Below are 16,430 nucleotides of genomic sequence, written 5' to 3'. Positions count from 1 at the left end.
GGACTTCTGTTCCCATTAGTCGATTTAATGGATCAAAATTGCGAAAATTAAAAGTAACAGGACCTATTTGCTACCCTAGAAAAATAAAGAACTAAACATCAAAATACAAAAATTACAGGATCAAAAATTTACTTTCATGTTGGCAGAAATTGACCAATAAGAATAAAAGTCCCAAAATAAAAACAGCATGGTGGGGGCACATCATGAGTTTTTTTACTACATCTGCAAACTCTAGTGGCTATAGGACCAAAAACACAAAAAATTAAAAAGTTATAGAATCTATTACCGATGACTAAAGTATGATAAGAGATTCACATAATAAGAATATCACATGCACATGTGTAGTATACAAGATCCTGGCCCATGTCTTATCTAATTCTATCCTTTATTCTCCAGATTGAGCCATATATTGAAGTTCAAGAATAAACTCCTTATTACCTTTAAGAAGATCGCATTGATAAACCCAACTCTAATTATAATTCAAGTGGTTACAACTTATTCGGACATCAACGTTGTCCTTACAGAAAGAGAACAAGAAAGAAAAGGAAAAACATTGGGCAAAGCTTTGGTTGTCACTTTGAGACAGGGCGTTGAAGACGGAGCAATCTTACCTTAATTGTTTCGTTGCTTGGAATTCAGATACAGAGATTAACAGCAAAAACTCTGACGGAACATAATGTGCAAGGTGCAAAATTTCATGGCAACAAACTTTCAAGGATTTCCTTAAAAACTGTGGTAAAAGCATCCATTTGAACCTTTGGCTTCGACAAGCCGATCTCCAGACCACCCTCAAAGTCCCTGGATTTGCATAGTGAAATGGATCCTCCACCATCAATGAACAATGCTTCAAATTTCTTGGGCTTTCCCCACCCGTAATCCACCGCGTAAAAGTTGAACCTCGGTGATCCAGCCACCCCATACTGTCTCTTTCCCACCAACTTCCCGTATTCATCCGGCCATTTCTCAGCGCCGTACAAAACTCCCTTCTCAGAGTAAACAGTTTCTTTGATAGCCTCTCCGATGGCCTTTGCTGCCATTACAAATCCATCGTTTCCCTTTACTTCTCCGTGATTTAGCTCAGCCTTCACAAGGGCCACACAGTTTCCGAAATAATTAGCAGGCAACGGTGGATTCAATCTTCCCCGGCAATCTGCCACAAAGCCGAAGTACTCGGGCTCGTCGTCTGGGACGTGCTCTCCACTTGGTGCCGCTGACTTTGCCGAGCAGACCCATACCAGCGCACAAATGATGGTGAAAGACGAAAGATGACCGATGTTGGGACACTTGGCCAAAACGAAATTCTTCAGCCTTTGGATATCCTCTTTCTTGAGAACAAATGTTGCGCGGAGCTTGTTGATCGGAAGTTCCACCGACGGGGGCTCTGCGGGACAAGAACATTCTACAATCTCGTGCCAGTATATGTCATCCAGCCCATTGATATTGGTCACGGCTTTTCTATCGTAAAATTGCAACAAATTTCCTTCTGTCAACAGATCACGAATATTATCAGTCCTATTGGGCTTGCTTCTGTTGATCAGAGCCCAGGCCTGCATAAACGACACAACCGTGCTGGCATCGGCCACAGCGTGGTGAGTTACAAACCCGATGCACAGGCCCTGTCCAGGGAATAATGTTACTTGGAGAGCTAAAACAGGACAAGAACTGGAGCTTTCCGAATTGGTAGCTGGGGGCAAATGAGGGGCAAAAGCATAGAATTCATCACAAACACGAGGATCATTTCCGACAAGGTGATTGAGATCAGCGGTGGACTCAGAAACTGTAAAAGAAACTGAATTCCCAGTTTCATAACGTAAGACGAGCTTATCTCCAGGGTTGAGAGGATGAATGATGTTTCCGGCAAGTGGGAGAAATTGACTGAGAGTGAGGGAGAGGGAACTTTTGAGGTCAGGAATAATGGTTTCAACGAAATGGGATTTTGAACAAGGAAACTCAAAGAATAGAACACTTTGATTTGCTGCGAACCCATACCATACCATATCGAAAAATACAATCGGGAGAGAGAACTCCGGCGCCGAGTCCAGCGCCGGTGAGATTTGAGAGCGTTCAAGAATTGTAGCCATGGAGGTTCGGGATCTGAGTCTGGCGCTGGTCAGTGATCAGAAAACGATGCGGAGAATTTAATATCATTAATGCTGCCTAAGCCCACAACAAATCATTATTGTATTATGCACGTGTATTTTTTATTTTACAAAATTTACCTTTATCAAAAAAAAAAAAAATATATTTTCTAGCTTTCGAATATTTATTATTGATAAATGTCAATTTTAAATTTGATAAAGGAATTTTTGGGAGCTGCTTGGACGTTTTCCAGCTAGAAATGTTATGAAGGATAAATGTAGAAATGTTGTAAAGAAAGTGGTAATTATTTTGAAGGTAGTTGTCCGAAGATATCTAACGATTCGTCTGTTTATTTTTGTACAAACATAAAAAAGTAAACTTTAATTTGAATAATCATATGTTTTATTTTTCTTTATACTAATTATTGTCACACGCGATCCCTCCGAGTATATAAAAAAATATAAATAAATGAAAAAAAATAAAAAAGACACAAATATTGTGTGAGATGAGGATAAAGAATGAAGTTTGTTAGGAGAAAGAAATGTGGAGTAAAATGAGAAAGAAAAAAATATAAATGTTGGTTTACAAAAAATACGAAAGTTTGCCGAGCAAAAAAATATAGAGAAGGTGAGAGAGAAAAAAAGAAATTATAATTATGGGTTTACTAAAAATATGAAAATTTATGAGGAAAAACATAAAGAATGTGGGGGAGAAATATGGAATAGTGGGTTGAGACTTGAGAGGGTAGAGAAATCGTAATTATGATATTACTGAAAATATTAAAATTACTATATTGACCAATTGTTTTTTAAAAGAATAATTATGATATTAAAAATATTAAAATTACTATATTACAATGATGATTAACTAAAATTAAGTTTATTTTGATTAAATATTAATTTCTGATAATTTTAAAATTTTAATCATTAATTAGAAATTTCAGTTTTTTAAATTAAAATTAAACTTGTATTTATATAAAAAATCACATCTTCAAGATGAGAGATTATCCACACTCGATTCTACCTTCAAAATTATGATACTAATCCGTACTGCATGTATACGAATAATTACACTTAAACTTTCTCTAAAACTGTTAAATTACATTATTCCAAAAACGTTTTGAAATTTTCAAAAATTCTCAATCTATACTTGACCCCCTTTCGAAAATTCTCAATCTACACTGTTAAAAATTCTAATTATATAAGCAAAAAAATTTCATATAAATTTTCAATTTAGCCCATCATTTAATATTTCCGTACATGTATATTTCTGTACTTATAAAGGAATAATTTTAACCGTGTATAGTACGAGTTCTACGCTAGTATATATATATGGAGCGAGGTTAACATCATTATATTTTCTTCTTCTTTAGTGCAAAAATTATTACATAAAAATATTAAATAAGGGATAAAATTGGTTATGCAATTTTTTTTTGCACTAAATCAATATTTTTCGTTCAAATCCCGACGAAAGAATGTTTGTATAAACAGTGAATTTTCAGTGAGAGTGTCAGTGTAATTTCAAAATTTATTTATAAAAAAATATAATTTTATTATTTTTATAAAAAATATAAATGCAAATTATCCCTATATATATGTGTATATTTGTATATATCAGATCATGATATCGAATGTAAATATTTTTCTCCACCAAATAATTAATGACAACGATTGCAAGCTGTGTCATGTGGTACGTTGACAATAAAAGTATGAACATTTCATGTTGGACAAACAATCAACAAATACTACATAGAAAATCGAAAATTAGAGTTGAAGAAAGAAGCTGACAGGCCAACAGATCCATTAAAAATTAAATTTATACTTATTTTCTAAAAAAAAAAAAAAAAAAAAAACCTATCTTTAAGATTATTGTTTATCTATACTAAATTCTACCTTAAAATTTAGGATACTAATGCAAATTGTATTTGCTTTAAACATTTTTAACTTTTAGGATTATTTTTTTTATTGTAAAAAAATATTTATCTTATCACTAATTATTTATTTTCATTTTAATCTATACTTTTCAATCAATTAACTTATATCAATCTCTTGGTATATCTCACGCATTAAATTATTAATTAGGTAACATCATTATTTTTTACAGTTTATATCTTTTAGATTCATTCAATTTTTTTTCTTTTTCTTAGTTTTTGAATTTGAATTTTAATGTTCCATTGTTATTCAGGTTTGAAAAATCATATGGCACTATTTTTCCTTAATGTAGTAATTTGGCTAAATTACCTTTTTTGGTTCCATAAAGAAGAGAATTTTCTTTTTTACTCCCATGGTTTACGCGATTTTTGTTTAGTTCCATTTTTTACCAAAAAGTTTTCAATTTAGTCCAAATTCTATTTTTCATCAAATTTTAACCGAAGAATGGAGAGTCTATTAAAATATGGGACTAAAAAGGAAATCGCGTAAACCGTGAGACTAAAAAGAAAAAATCCATTCTTTATGGGACGAAAAAATAGTTGATATAGGACAGTTATTAAATATAACTTAGCATTATGTAATTAAGTCGAAAATATTATTAATTTTATAAATTTTTTTGTGCATAGTACAGAATTCATGCTAATAGATATGTATAATAGAATAGATAATATATATATTTATGTACATAATATATATATACATATATGCAAAAACCCGGACTATTTTTTTTTTTACGAAAATAAATCTGGAACATGAATTATTGTTAAAAAAGTATTTTATTATTAAAAAGAAGAAACATCGTACAAGGAGCACGTGTAACACACCGTTGGCTCAATGAGGGTCTTTTGCCCTTTTTTTTTTGAAATCGTCGGAGTGGTTTTTGTAACTACTTTTTCATATGGCCTTGTTTTGCACTTTCAGTAACACAGGGATAAATTGTATTTAATCTATAGAAAAACTAATAATTAAGAGGAAAAATTCTTACTAAAATTAGATTTGTTGAACAAAATCAATTAAATGACAATTGTAATATGTTTGTCGTGTGTTGATCATTTTTCTTGAGCTATACACAAATCATGATGCGACATGTTTATTATACTTGTCGTCTGATTAAATGAGGCTAGAGTTAGAATTGCTAATAAAGGGAGCACCAAATTATATATATTGTAGAACCTAATTGGCATGATTGGATCAATAAAACAAATAATAAACACTACACAACTGATAAAAGCTAATTGCATTTTCCAGTTCGGTCATAACTGGTCCTAACCAGCAAAATAATAGTGCGATTGTGGAAAAGTGAAAGTAAATGTAATTGAAAAAACAAATTAAGGAATCTTAATTATTTATTTAATTAAAACTTATGACTTGCGTTATTACCGCAGTGTACATCACCTTGTGAAAAGTAACACAAATAAACAGAAAAATTAACCAAGAAAAGGGATCGAAGCAACTTCCCATTATTTTGTCAGTCACAAGCTGCAATCTTTCAGAACGACCAATTAAGTTAACATGGAGGGAGCATCAACATTCATACATTTCATCTGGATGCTCGAATTGATGTCCATGATTTGAGATCTGTCGGAATTAAGACAACGGGATTCATGTACATACAATTCCATGTCGTCGTAGAAGAACTTCCTGAAAGCTTCCATGTGGGGTTCTTGAAGACATGCTATAACAACAACAGATCCATCAGAATCATGTCCACTGGGGATAATCAAACAGTCACCATCATTACCATAATCCACAGGGCCCATATAAGCTTCTTTTCCCCATCCAAAATCTAAGCCATGAAATTGCAAAGTAGACCAACTAGTAACGCAAAGATTAGGATTCCCACAGAAAAACCCTTTGTCGTCATCATCATCATCATCATCATCATCACTGCTGATTGAGTTCCAATCCTGAAACGACGACAAATCGTCCACCGCTCTCAAGAAATCAATGGTTGAAGTCACATACTCATTCGTCACCTTATTGATGGCTTCCCGAATTTTACTAGCAGCATAAGATAGCGGTTTCGAGACCAACTCACCAGCATAATCCAACGCCACCACGTCAAGAACTGCATTGCCCAAATAAGTTTTCGGCAATGGTGGCCGCATGCGCCGCCTTATGTCTACCGAGATGCTCAGCCTCGACCGCTGCTCCCGCACGTGCCGCCGCGCTTTGCATGTACATCTCCAGATATGGGCTGTTATAACCTCGTAACTTGTAAAACTAGATCCGGCAGCAGCTGGCCCACGATTCTCATTTGCTTTCCTTCTCATCATCTCGATCTGGAATTTCGTCAACCTTAAAGAAGCCCGGGTGGTGGTCTTTTCCCTCTCATTTTTGCAGCCAGACTCACCAATCAATAATGGTGGCACGTCAAACTCCGGTGGCGGTTGCAGTGGCGGAGCAGCAGAGTGTGGCTTTCTGCCGACATCTCCTAGCAATTTCCGATCAAGAAAAGGTTGGGTTTCTAGTTGCTCTCCTCTAGCAAGCCTAGCCCATTCCGTGTAGAAATGGGAGGCGCTTTGGCCATCCACGGCTGCGTGTGACATTGCGACGCCAAGGCAAACGCCACCGCACTTAAACCTAGTGAGCTGGACGGCAACCAGAGGAAGTTGCTCAAGATCAAAGGAAGGAACAAGTTGGTGGTGCTCAAACTCTTTGAGCTCATCCAAAGTGGCGTCCGACTCGGCTTCTGTGAGCGGAACTCCGATGCCACTGCAGTCGATCTGAAACCGCCCTCGGGATATTCGGCTCCAGCGACCGGCCAATGGATGAAATGGGACCAATACTTTGCTTAACGAGCTCTTCAATGTTCTTGAAATGGCTTCTGGTGGACTTAACCAATCTTGTGGAGGTCTGTAGAGATGGATCAAGCTAACATAGCCAAGACTCCCTATTTGATCCAACTCCGACAAGGGTAAAGACCCGTTCCATGTGGGTTCAGCTGGTTTTACCAAACAACTACTGATCAATCTGATCTTCATTTTTTTTCTTTGGATTTTTCATACAATTGAGGAGATTGTCTTGATTGACGAGGAAATGAGGACCTGTACGCAGCTCAATACAAGTTTTCTAGGATCTGTAATGTAAGGACATCACCTAACTTAATAGAAAACGTAAGAACTCTGCATTCCGTATCTAAAAAATTATCAAATGATAATATAAACATGCTCGGCACGACTTTCCTCATGCAATATAGAATATCTCATCCCTTGAAATTAGGATTAAATACACTTTACTCTTCTAAATTATTCTTGATGTAATATTTATTTTTTAAATTAAAAAAATATAACACTTAATATCCCATTCATGTCTGATAATTATATTATTTTTAATATTTTGCATATTAAATCATCACCAAATTATTTTTTTAAAAAAAAAAGTATTTTTATTAAGTGAATAATTTAAATTTCAAGGGAAGTAATAAATTAATAAATTCAATAAATATAATATCCCAACAACTCATCTATACTTTCAAGAGGAAATTGCAGTATATATGCTTTATAAATAATTAAACACTAGAGAAAAATACAGAAAACAAAAACCATCAATTAGTATTAATAAAAAAACAAACTTTTGGTGCAATTTTTTTACTCGAATTAAAACATAAGAAAAAAAAGTTGCTAATCTAATGCTATGCCTGGACCGGATTGTTGACCCATCCCAAAGACATGCCCTTTTTTCGGGCCCCCAATTGCAGCGTATCCTCTTGTATCACTAAGGTTGTTGAAGATGAAGCCTCAAGGGACTAGTGTTGGGAGGCATGTTACACCACCAACTTTCAGAACATCACCTGAAATTAGAATGAAAGATAATTAATTCGCAATGACTCTTCAAAAATGTTTAACTTATGAAAGGAAAAATACTTACTGCACCCGCCTCTGTCCTAAGGCTCCTCCGGTCTGCGTAGAGTTTCATTTGCTTGGGCAGTCCGTCGAGTTCGGACTCCTGTGAAAAAAATTGAACATTAATTATTTAGATTCACTACACAAAAAAAAAAAAAAGGGAAATTTGAAGCAGAAAAAATGATGATTCCAAAAATCGTTTCTAATATGGATCCGTTCATTGAAACTATAGAGGGATGGAATCAGGTCATTGACGTCCTAACCCCTGCGAGAATATAGCTGCAAAGGAAGGTTCAAAACTTGATTTTTGAAACGATTTGAAGCTGATTTGGATATCTTTTCATGGTTGAGATTATAATTGCTGGAGAAATTTTTTAAAGTTAATAGATTTAATTCCTTTAGTCTTTTACTTTAATTAGGAATTTATCTTTTTTAAACTTAATAGAATTAGGTAACTAATTAGTTTATATACGTGATGTAATTCACATTATAGGCATCTTTGAACCTTTGGATCTTGGATCTCTCTGCTCAAAATATTCTCTACAATTTTGATATTTTTTTTTCTTCATGAGCATGTATAGCACGTATAAAGGGGCATGAAGTGGATCCCCCCAAAGCACAAGAAGCATCCTCTTATACTGATGTATTTTGCATTAACATGATTATATATGTATGTCATTGATATCGAAACAATGGACATATATTTCCATACTGACAAGTATAAATATGTGTTGGAATTACGGCTAAATTTTTTATTCCAAGGCAAAAGTTTACACAAACACTCCCTGAAAAGTATTATATTAACACTCCTTAGGGGATCTAGTTATAATTTTAAAAAAGATATGAGGTATTTATATATTTTAACCTAATTTTAAAGAATGTTAATTTAATTTATCCTTAAATTTTAAAACCCAAATTTTTATTTCTTTCAACTCTCAGTCTCATCGCATGATTAAGAAAATAGAATAATAAATGATAATAATTAAAAATGGCGAGAGATTGATGAAAAATATATATATATCACATTAATTACAACTACGACGGATTATTTTTTTATATAATATATTTTATATATATCATGTCAATTATCATTATTACATTTTTATCTCGTATTTAATTACATATTTCAAAACAATCTTATCTCAATCAAACTCATTTCTTTCTCGTTCAAATTAGACGGGATGAAATGACAAGCAATCATAGTTGGGATTGTATAAATCATAGTGAATGAAAGTAATTATTTGCAATGTAATTATTGATTCCAATAATATTGAGAGGAAATTGTTTGTTTATGGTTTGGCAGACAACTGATATTCATGTCGGTAATAACAATCCAAAAACCAAAAAACACAAAGAAAATACCCAAAGATAAGGTACATACATACATGGCAATTATTAGGGGTATGGGTAGAAGAGAAAATATTGCTGAAAAGCCTGCCATAATTCAAAACAAGACATAATTTGTATATGTACATTCCAACCATTCACTCAAAGATGAAGCATTAGGCCCACCCTTGTCAACTTCATCAAACTTTCTTTTCTTTTTTCTTTTAGTAGATAATTACACAGTCATCTCTTGAATTTTTTTATAATTAATTCTAAATTTTTTGTGGTTTAAAAATTTATATTTAGTACATATGAAATTTGTTTAGTTTAAGAAATTAATTAACATGTTAGTCAAAGATCATTGAATTTGCTGATATTTGAAAGAAATACTGAGTGTTTTGTTGTGTTTTGTGGAGATAGAGAGGGAAATTATCAACAAAGATAAATAAATGTGTGTTAGAGATAATATGTATGTTTGGATTTATTTTTTGAGATAATATAAAATAAGTATTGTATGTTTAATTTTGTGTTTTCGGAGACAAAAATTACTATTTATTGTCAAATCATATCTTTTTTATATATATTTATGTATATATATTTATGCTAAAACAGTTTAAAACACCTAAATAAGGTGTTTTTGAATGATGGCAAACATTGAGTATGTTGTGACTTATCCCAAAAATAACTTAAAAATAAAAACAAACATAGTGATAGAGTTTTGCAATGCTCAATCTTCCAAATATATGTTAAAGTTCTTTCTTCAATTTTAATTTCGATGTTAGATATATTATTATTTTATATGTAGTATTGGTTGATTGATGTACCTACATTAAATGTCCCTACTAATAATTAATGCAGTGTCAACGTACCACATGATACAGCCTGCATTAGTCATTTACATACCATATCATGATCTCATTGAAAATATACATTTTGCATTCAATGTCGTGATCCGACGGATAAAATCTTTAGTTATACTTTATTGCCATGCCTTACGTGTGTCATTTCCTAGTTGATATATAATTATGATCCTCATACAAATTTTATATCTTTTTCAAATTACTTTTATATACCTTCACATTTTAATGCACACGAACGACTTATTTGTTAGTTGGAAACAAATTTTATGGGTATTAAATATAATTTTTTAACTTACGGGGGTCTACTATAATCACATATACCCATCATTGTTTGAAAAATTACAAATACTCCCACTGAAATTATAAATACTGCACTAATAAATACCCGCTACAATGAACTGTCACAAAAAAGATATATTAGGATAGTATTTGTAATTTCAAAAAATATTTATAATTTTTTAAATTGTAATTTTGTCAAACGACTAACGTTGTAATTTACCCAATTTGTTATGTTATCATTAGCAAGTGAGGACCCTTTTGTGATGATTAAAATGGTATAATATCATTAACTTGACACTTGAATATTTACTTAATGCTTGCATTGAAGTGTTTCTCTATTAAAATTGCAGTACATAATTTTTCCACCAATACATTATTTAATTTCCGCATCGTTTAAAATTACTTTTCGGGTAAATTATAATGACTTTTTCTGATATTTGACATAATTATAAATACTTTTCATTATTTAAAAAATTACAAATACCCCTAATATTTGATGAAATTATCTAATCTTTGAATGGATGTATAAAATTATCAACTTTGCCCTTACTGTATTTTTTTATTTTTTTAAAAAATTAAAAACTTATAAAAAAAATCAAACGGGATGGATGTAAAAAATTTAAAAATTATATAAAAAAAAATTATCCACTTAGTCTATAATTTTTTTTAAAAAATAAATAAAATTATAATTTTTAATACACAATGGTATTTTGGTTAGTTCATCATAAAAATGGATAAAAATCTAACGGATTGAGCTAATTGTTAGACGACTATTAAAATTAGAGGGATATTGATAATTTTTCAAACAATTAGGGGTATTTATAATCATACCAAACCCCAGGAAAAGTCGTTGTAATTTATCCTTACTTTTAATTGGATGCTAAATTAAATAGGGTTAAATACATTTATCATTCCTAAAGTATCCACCCCAGATCAATTACCCCCTAAAGTATTAAAACCTTCAACTAGTATCATTTATTCATCAACCTCTTTTTATTTTTATAATCCTAAAGTACTTGGGCCAATTTTATTTTAGTTTCACTTGTTTATCAGACAAAGTTAAAAATAAATTTATACATGCATATAATTATCATATATATATATATATATTATAAATATGTATTGATTATTTACTTTAATTTGTTATTTGTTCATCTCTCATTTTAGTTTTATTAATTGTATGTTTTTAAGTAGATATATAAATAATATATATATATATATGCATGTATAAATTTATTTTTAATTTAGTTTGACCAACAAGTGCAACTAAAAAATTGTGAGCTTCAAGTACTTTAGGATTACGATAACAAAAAAGAGTTTGATAAATAAATAAAATTAGAATTGAAAAATCTTTTGACAAAAGATGATTTGACATTTTAGAAATTCATTTAATTTTTTTTTAGAAAATAATTTTATAACGATAAAAAATGGACTTTTCAAATTTAAAAATAAAAAGTCGGGTTTTTTTCTAAAAGATTTTAATACTTTAGGGGTAATTGAAATGGGGTAAATACTTTAGGGGTGGTAACAATATTTAAGTCAGTGAAGTATAATTAGTCAAAAGGTTAACACTGATTCTACTTTAATTCATCCCATAAATAAATTTTAATCAATTTAAGAAAAAATTAGCACAATTTCTTGCTGTATCCTCTTCAGTGATTAGCACAGCACATAGATGTGAAGAATCCTGATCCTTGGTGTCAGACTTAGCGGATAGATCTGATAGCCTGTCAGGTTCTTTCTTCAATTCTAATTTCGATGTGGGATTATTTTTTTATATGTATTATTGGTTGATCGATCTACCTACATTAAATGTTCATACTAATTAATGCACTGTCAACGTACCACATGATACAGCTATCATTAGTTATTTACATACCATGCATATCATGATCTCATGGAAAATATACATTTGCATTCAATTACCTTTGTTTAATTGTACTTTATTGCCATGCCTTAAGTGTTATCATTTCTTAATTGATAATTATGATCCTCCTACAGATTTTATATCTTTATCCATATTCTTCACTCTGTTTGTATTATAAAAATACGAACAACTTAAAAATAGCTTATATTCTATTGAGAAAACCGAATGTCAAAGATGTAGAGAGCAACTATGGGAAAATTTTCATGTATTCATTAAAATTTGCTGAATATAGGGATTAAAATAGGAGGATGTTAGGCGGGGAAGCTTCTCAACTAACTTGCCAGTGTGGCACCAGCTGTTCCTGGTCTAAAATGGAAAACTGCTACTGCTCACTGATGAACGTGTTACAAAGAAAGAACAACTATCTTACAAAAGGAATAGAGGACAAAAAATGTGTGAATGAAAGTGGGAACAAGGGAAATGCGCGTTTGTACAAAACGATCATCTCAACAGTTGCAACCCAAAGTCATTGTACTACTCCGATAATCTTGACATTCCTCCTCCCCCGCCTAAAGCTGAATCGCGGGCAAGTGAATCTAGAGCAACCTGGAAATCAGATTGTAGAAACAGTGGCGAGGAAGAATATAAGTGGGCAAGTGAATCAAGAACAGATGAGCAAGTTGGAGCTTGCTGGCAACATAAAAGATAAGAATAAAACCTGCCTTATATTGATCCAGGACAATGTGATGGTCGATGTCTAAGTGTTTAGTGCTTTCATGTGATGTGTAAAGCGACCTAATTATCACACAAAAATGGGATAGAAATAGAGACAACAATGTGGAAATCCCGGAGCATATAAGACAATAACTGGAGTTCACAAACTGTATTCTGTTTCTTCAACTTTCAAGAAATGAGTGTTGAACCGAGGAAGATACAATCGACGCAAGAAGCCCAATTAGAGTCAGTATATGCAACAAGTTGAAAGTCATTCAAGGCAGGAAGAAATAGCCCCGCTGAAGTGGATCCTTTCAAATATCGATGACATGTAGAGCAACATCCCAATGAAGGTCTGTGGGACATTGAAAAAACTGACTAATTTGTTGAACTGCAAAACATATGCCAAGTCTAATGAAGCCCAAGTAGAGTAATCTACCAATTAGTCGCCTGAATTTTTTGGGGTCTTGAAGATGAGACCCGTGCTCAGTGCTGAGCTTTAGTCATGCTAGTCTATGTAAGGATGTCTAGTATATATTCGTGTTGCGTGCTGCTCATCCCATCATTCCAGCGTGCAATCTCAAGGCCTAAAACATACTTGGCATGGCCAAGGTCCTTGATAGTGAAGATGTCATTAGGTATCTCTTCACTACAATGATCAAATCTGTTGAATGCCCCATAATCAATATTTCTTCCACGTATACCAATAAGTCCAATTCTGCTCAAGAGCTACAATTTTCTTGATCCATAGCCTACTGCCACTCTTCATGTCTTTTAGCCTGTAAATATGAACGAGGTTCCTACAACTTAGACAATTGTGCAATGAAATCCATATGTGCAGTAGAACAAGAAGGAAAGAGCAACTATCTTACAATTGGTTTTCCACCTGAAAATTGTTAGAAATTATTTTCGACAAGCTCTTTTGTGATGTAAAGTAGTTTCTTGGGAAATTCCGTCAAAAATGATAAATCCATTTATTCCTTTGGAATTACCATCACGATTAAGCGTTCATTTTATACATATAGATATAGATATATATAGTGAATTCACTTTGCAAAATTTGTCGAAAATAATCAAACTCATGGAGTAAGATGGAAATCAAATCGTTCATCAGAGTGACACCAGCTACAACATAGGAGGGCTTCGAATCAACCCTTATTCGAAATTGTAACAATGGAAAGATATGCGAGTGTCTTCAAACCAATGCATGCAAACAAACAAAGATCAACGCTTACAAACCAAACCAACGCAAAATGGAAATATATAAAAATAAAAACTATTCAGTTCTGTATTTTGAGGTAATCGATGTTGACGTATTTATCTTCCTCCGTTTCCTTGGTCTGTGTGTATAGAAGGTATTCAATATACGTGAGTCCATTCTTGTAAAGTGGAGGGTGATCATCATCCACCATGGTTTTGAGTGGGTCCAGCTTCGCCTCATTGCTTGGAATCACAAATGATATGATACCGTATCTCGGCTTTTCCACATTTGCAACAACTCTATGCGGAAGGCTCTTGTATTTTCCATTGCTCCACGACTACAATATTGCCAGAGACCATGCGTTAAGTTTAACCAGAATTGCACAAGATTAATAGGGTGTTTGGCTATACGCTTAAAAGCTTTTCAAATTATCTTATAGTATGTATACCACATTGGGAATTCAGTCCTTAAAATTTTAACATTTCACAAAGTAAATATTAGGGCAATTATATTGGCACTCTCCAATATTAGACCAAAACACACAAATTAACACCCCTTACGTTTTGTAAAATTACAGCGACAATCTATGAGATTATAATAGTAATTAATATTAGATCCTATGTTCAAAGGCAAAGCTCTCGCGAAAATCCCATGAAGAACATTACACTAACAAACTCAGGGGTGTAGCTGTGATCACTAGAAAAAAAATATATAATTTTATGCTACGGTTAATTATTATAGTCAAAAGAAAAAAAAAAAACCGTAGCAAATACAAATCAAGCATGGATTAATATATATTTACCTCCATAACATCACCAACGAGGACAGAAATTGCATTTGGAATTGGCTTCACTGGTACCCACATTTCGTTGTGCTTAATTTGGAGAGCTGTAATGTCGAAATCTTGCAAAATAAAGCTTATTGAGGTGTAATCACAATGTGGACTAAGTGCATACACTAAATCAGGTCTAGCACAAGCCGGATAGTAATTCATCCTAGTCCCTTGTTTCACTTCTCCATGTAACTCTTTGAGAAAATCTCTTTCCAGACCCATCAACAACGATAAATTCCCCAAGATTTCATAGGTCACCCTCTGCATTTCGGTTGCATACTCTTCCACCGACTCCCTGTTTGCATGTAGAGATATATCTTAGTTAAAAATTTGCATATATAGTAAAATATGAATTACAGGTTATACATACTGGAAACCGGGTATTGCTAGAGGCCAGTATTTGGTGTTCCTGGAGTGGGCTGGCATTGTGAGCAACCAAAGAAGGTCCATCCAATCACGTTTCTTGTCCTCAGCTTTGTTGTCTTGTCCATATCCTTCGAAGTAATCTGGTGGCATCGCGTATTTCTTCTTCTCCGACAGTGGTAGATCAAAAAATTGTGCGGCAGCAGCCTTCATCTTTGGTATAGCCTCCTCCACCCCATGGTTAATGATCTGCATACAACACCATCGTCCTACTAATCTCCTCTTTTGTCATGAAACAGAAATTAAGAACTATGTTCAATTGTTATTACCTGAAAAAAACTCCATTCCTTGCAGGCAACCTCTAACTTTCTTCTTTCTTCTTCGTCTCCTTGAGCAAGCAAAGAGAAATCTATGACCGGAATGTGGTCGTCCGGAACCAGGCTTATCTCGGTAGAGTTAGGCCTGTTGTCAGGGTTCCTTATGTATCTTTCCGGTACATTTTCAGCATCACTTCTTACTATCTCCTGAACACTAAGTATCGGCAAGCAAGTTCCGTTTCCTAATGCTTCGTCTTGCGGCATTTTTCCACTGCTCACGCCAACTACTCAACGTATTCTTACAGATCTTTATCTCAATGAACCTTCCATTATATGCTTCGAACCATATCTATTTATATAGATTTCTAAGTGATAAGATGTTATGGATCAAACTTATAAATTTAATTGTGCATAGACATACCATAGGTATCTATTCATAATTTATCTGGCCTCGAGATGGATGCCATTCTTTTTTCTTTATTTTTTTCTTTTTTAATTCATAAGTAGTAGTTGGAACTATTATTTATAGATTGTATTTGCTAATAGACATGATATACATTAGTTTTCGTGCTGGCATTTAATTTCAAATATTCAAATGACGGATTCATAAGTCGTCGCACATACCAAGACAACATGGCCGGGTTTTTTAATTTTGATAGGCGCCAGTTTCATATAATATTATAATTGGGTTATGTACAAATCACATGTAATTTTTCATTCAAATAGATCGAAAAATAATTAAAATATTTAAAATTTTAAAATTACGAAACTAAATTATGAAAATTAATTCATACAGAATTAAAAATATCAACCCCT

General features: G+C 32.9%; 3 protein-coding genes across 3 annotated transcripts; all 3 read right to left on the bottom strand.

The window, feature by feature from the left end:
* LOC105160956 (anthocyanidin 3-O-glucoside 6''-O-acyltransferase) lies at positions 372-2,185 on the bottom strand. The gene has a single exon (XM_011078500.2). It carries the CDS (start codon positions 2,079-2,081, stop codon positions 696-698), a length of 1,386 nt encoding a protein of 461 aa, XP_011076802.1. The 5' UTR covers positions 2,082-2,185; the 3' UTR covers positions 372-695.
* LOC105160994 (spermidine hydroxycinnamoyl transferase-like) lies at positions 5,346-7,152 on the bottom strand. Its single transcript, XM_011078540.2, has one exon. The coding sequence runs from the start codon at positions 6,992-6,994 to the stop codon at positions 5,513-5,515; it is 1,482 nt and encodes a 493-aa protein (XP_011076842.1). The 5' UTR covers positions 6,995-7,152; the 3' UTR covers positions 5,346-5,512.
* LOC105160954 (probable 2-oxoglutarate/Fe(II)-dependent dioxygenase) lies at positions 13,984-16,050 on the bottom strand. Its single transcript, XM_011078499.2, has 4 exons — positions 15,627-16,050; positions 15,305-15,546; positions 14,905-15,229; positions 13,984-14,439 (listed from the first exon to the last, which is right to left on the bottom strand). The coding sequence occupies exons 1-4, from the start codon at positions 15,876-15,878 to the stop codon at positions 14,182-14,184; spliced, it is 1,077 nt and encodes a 358-aa protein (XP_011076801.1). The 5' UTR covers positions 15,879-16,050; the 3' UTR covers positions 13,984-14,181.

This window comes from Sesamum indicum, linkage group LG4, assembly GCF_000512975.1.
Source record: "Sesamum indicum cultivar Zhongzhi No. 13 linkage group LG4, S_indicum_v1.0, whole genome shotgun sequence".
NCBI lineage: Eukaryota > Viridiplantae > Streptophyta > Magnoliopsida > Lamiales > Pedaliaceae > Sesamum > Sesamum indicum.
The sequence above is the reverse complement of the archived record's forward strand: the minus strand, read 5'-3'. Positions and strand labels throughout refer to the sequence as shown.

Bases quoted from the DNA above. Each gene is read 5' to 3' on its own strand.
- LOC105160956 (XM_011078500.2), bottom strand. From the start codon at position 2,081: ATGGCTACAATTCTTGAACGCTCTCAAATCTCACCGGCGCTGGACTCG.
- LOC105160994 (XM_011078540.2), bottom strand. From the start codon at position 6,994: ATGAAGATCAGATTGATCAGTAGTTGTTTGGTAAAACCAGCTGAACCC.
- LOC105160954 (XM_011078499.2), bottom strand. From the start codon at position 15,878: ATGCCGCAAGACGAAGCATTAGGAAACGGAACTTGCTTGCCGATACTT. The intron at 15,547-15,626 runs GTAATAACAATT...TGTTGTATGCAG, and splicing joins AGGAATGGAGTTTTTTTCAG to ATCATTAACCATGGGGTGGA. The intron at 15,230-15,304 runs GTATGTATAACC...ACATGCAAACAG, and splicing joins CTAGCAATACCCGGTTTCCA to GGAGTCGGTGGAAGAGTATG.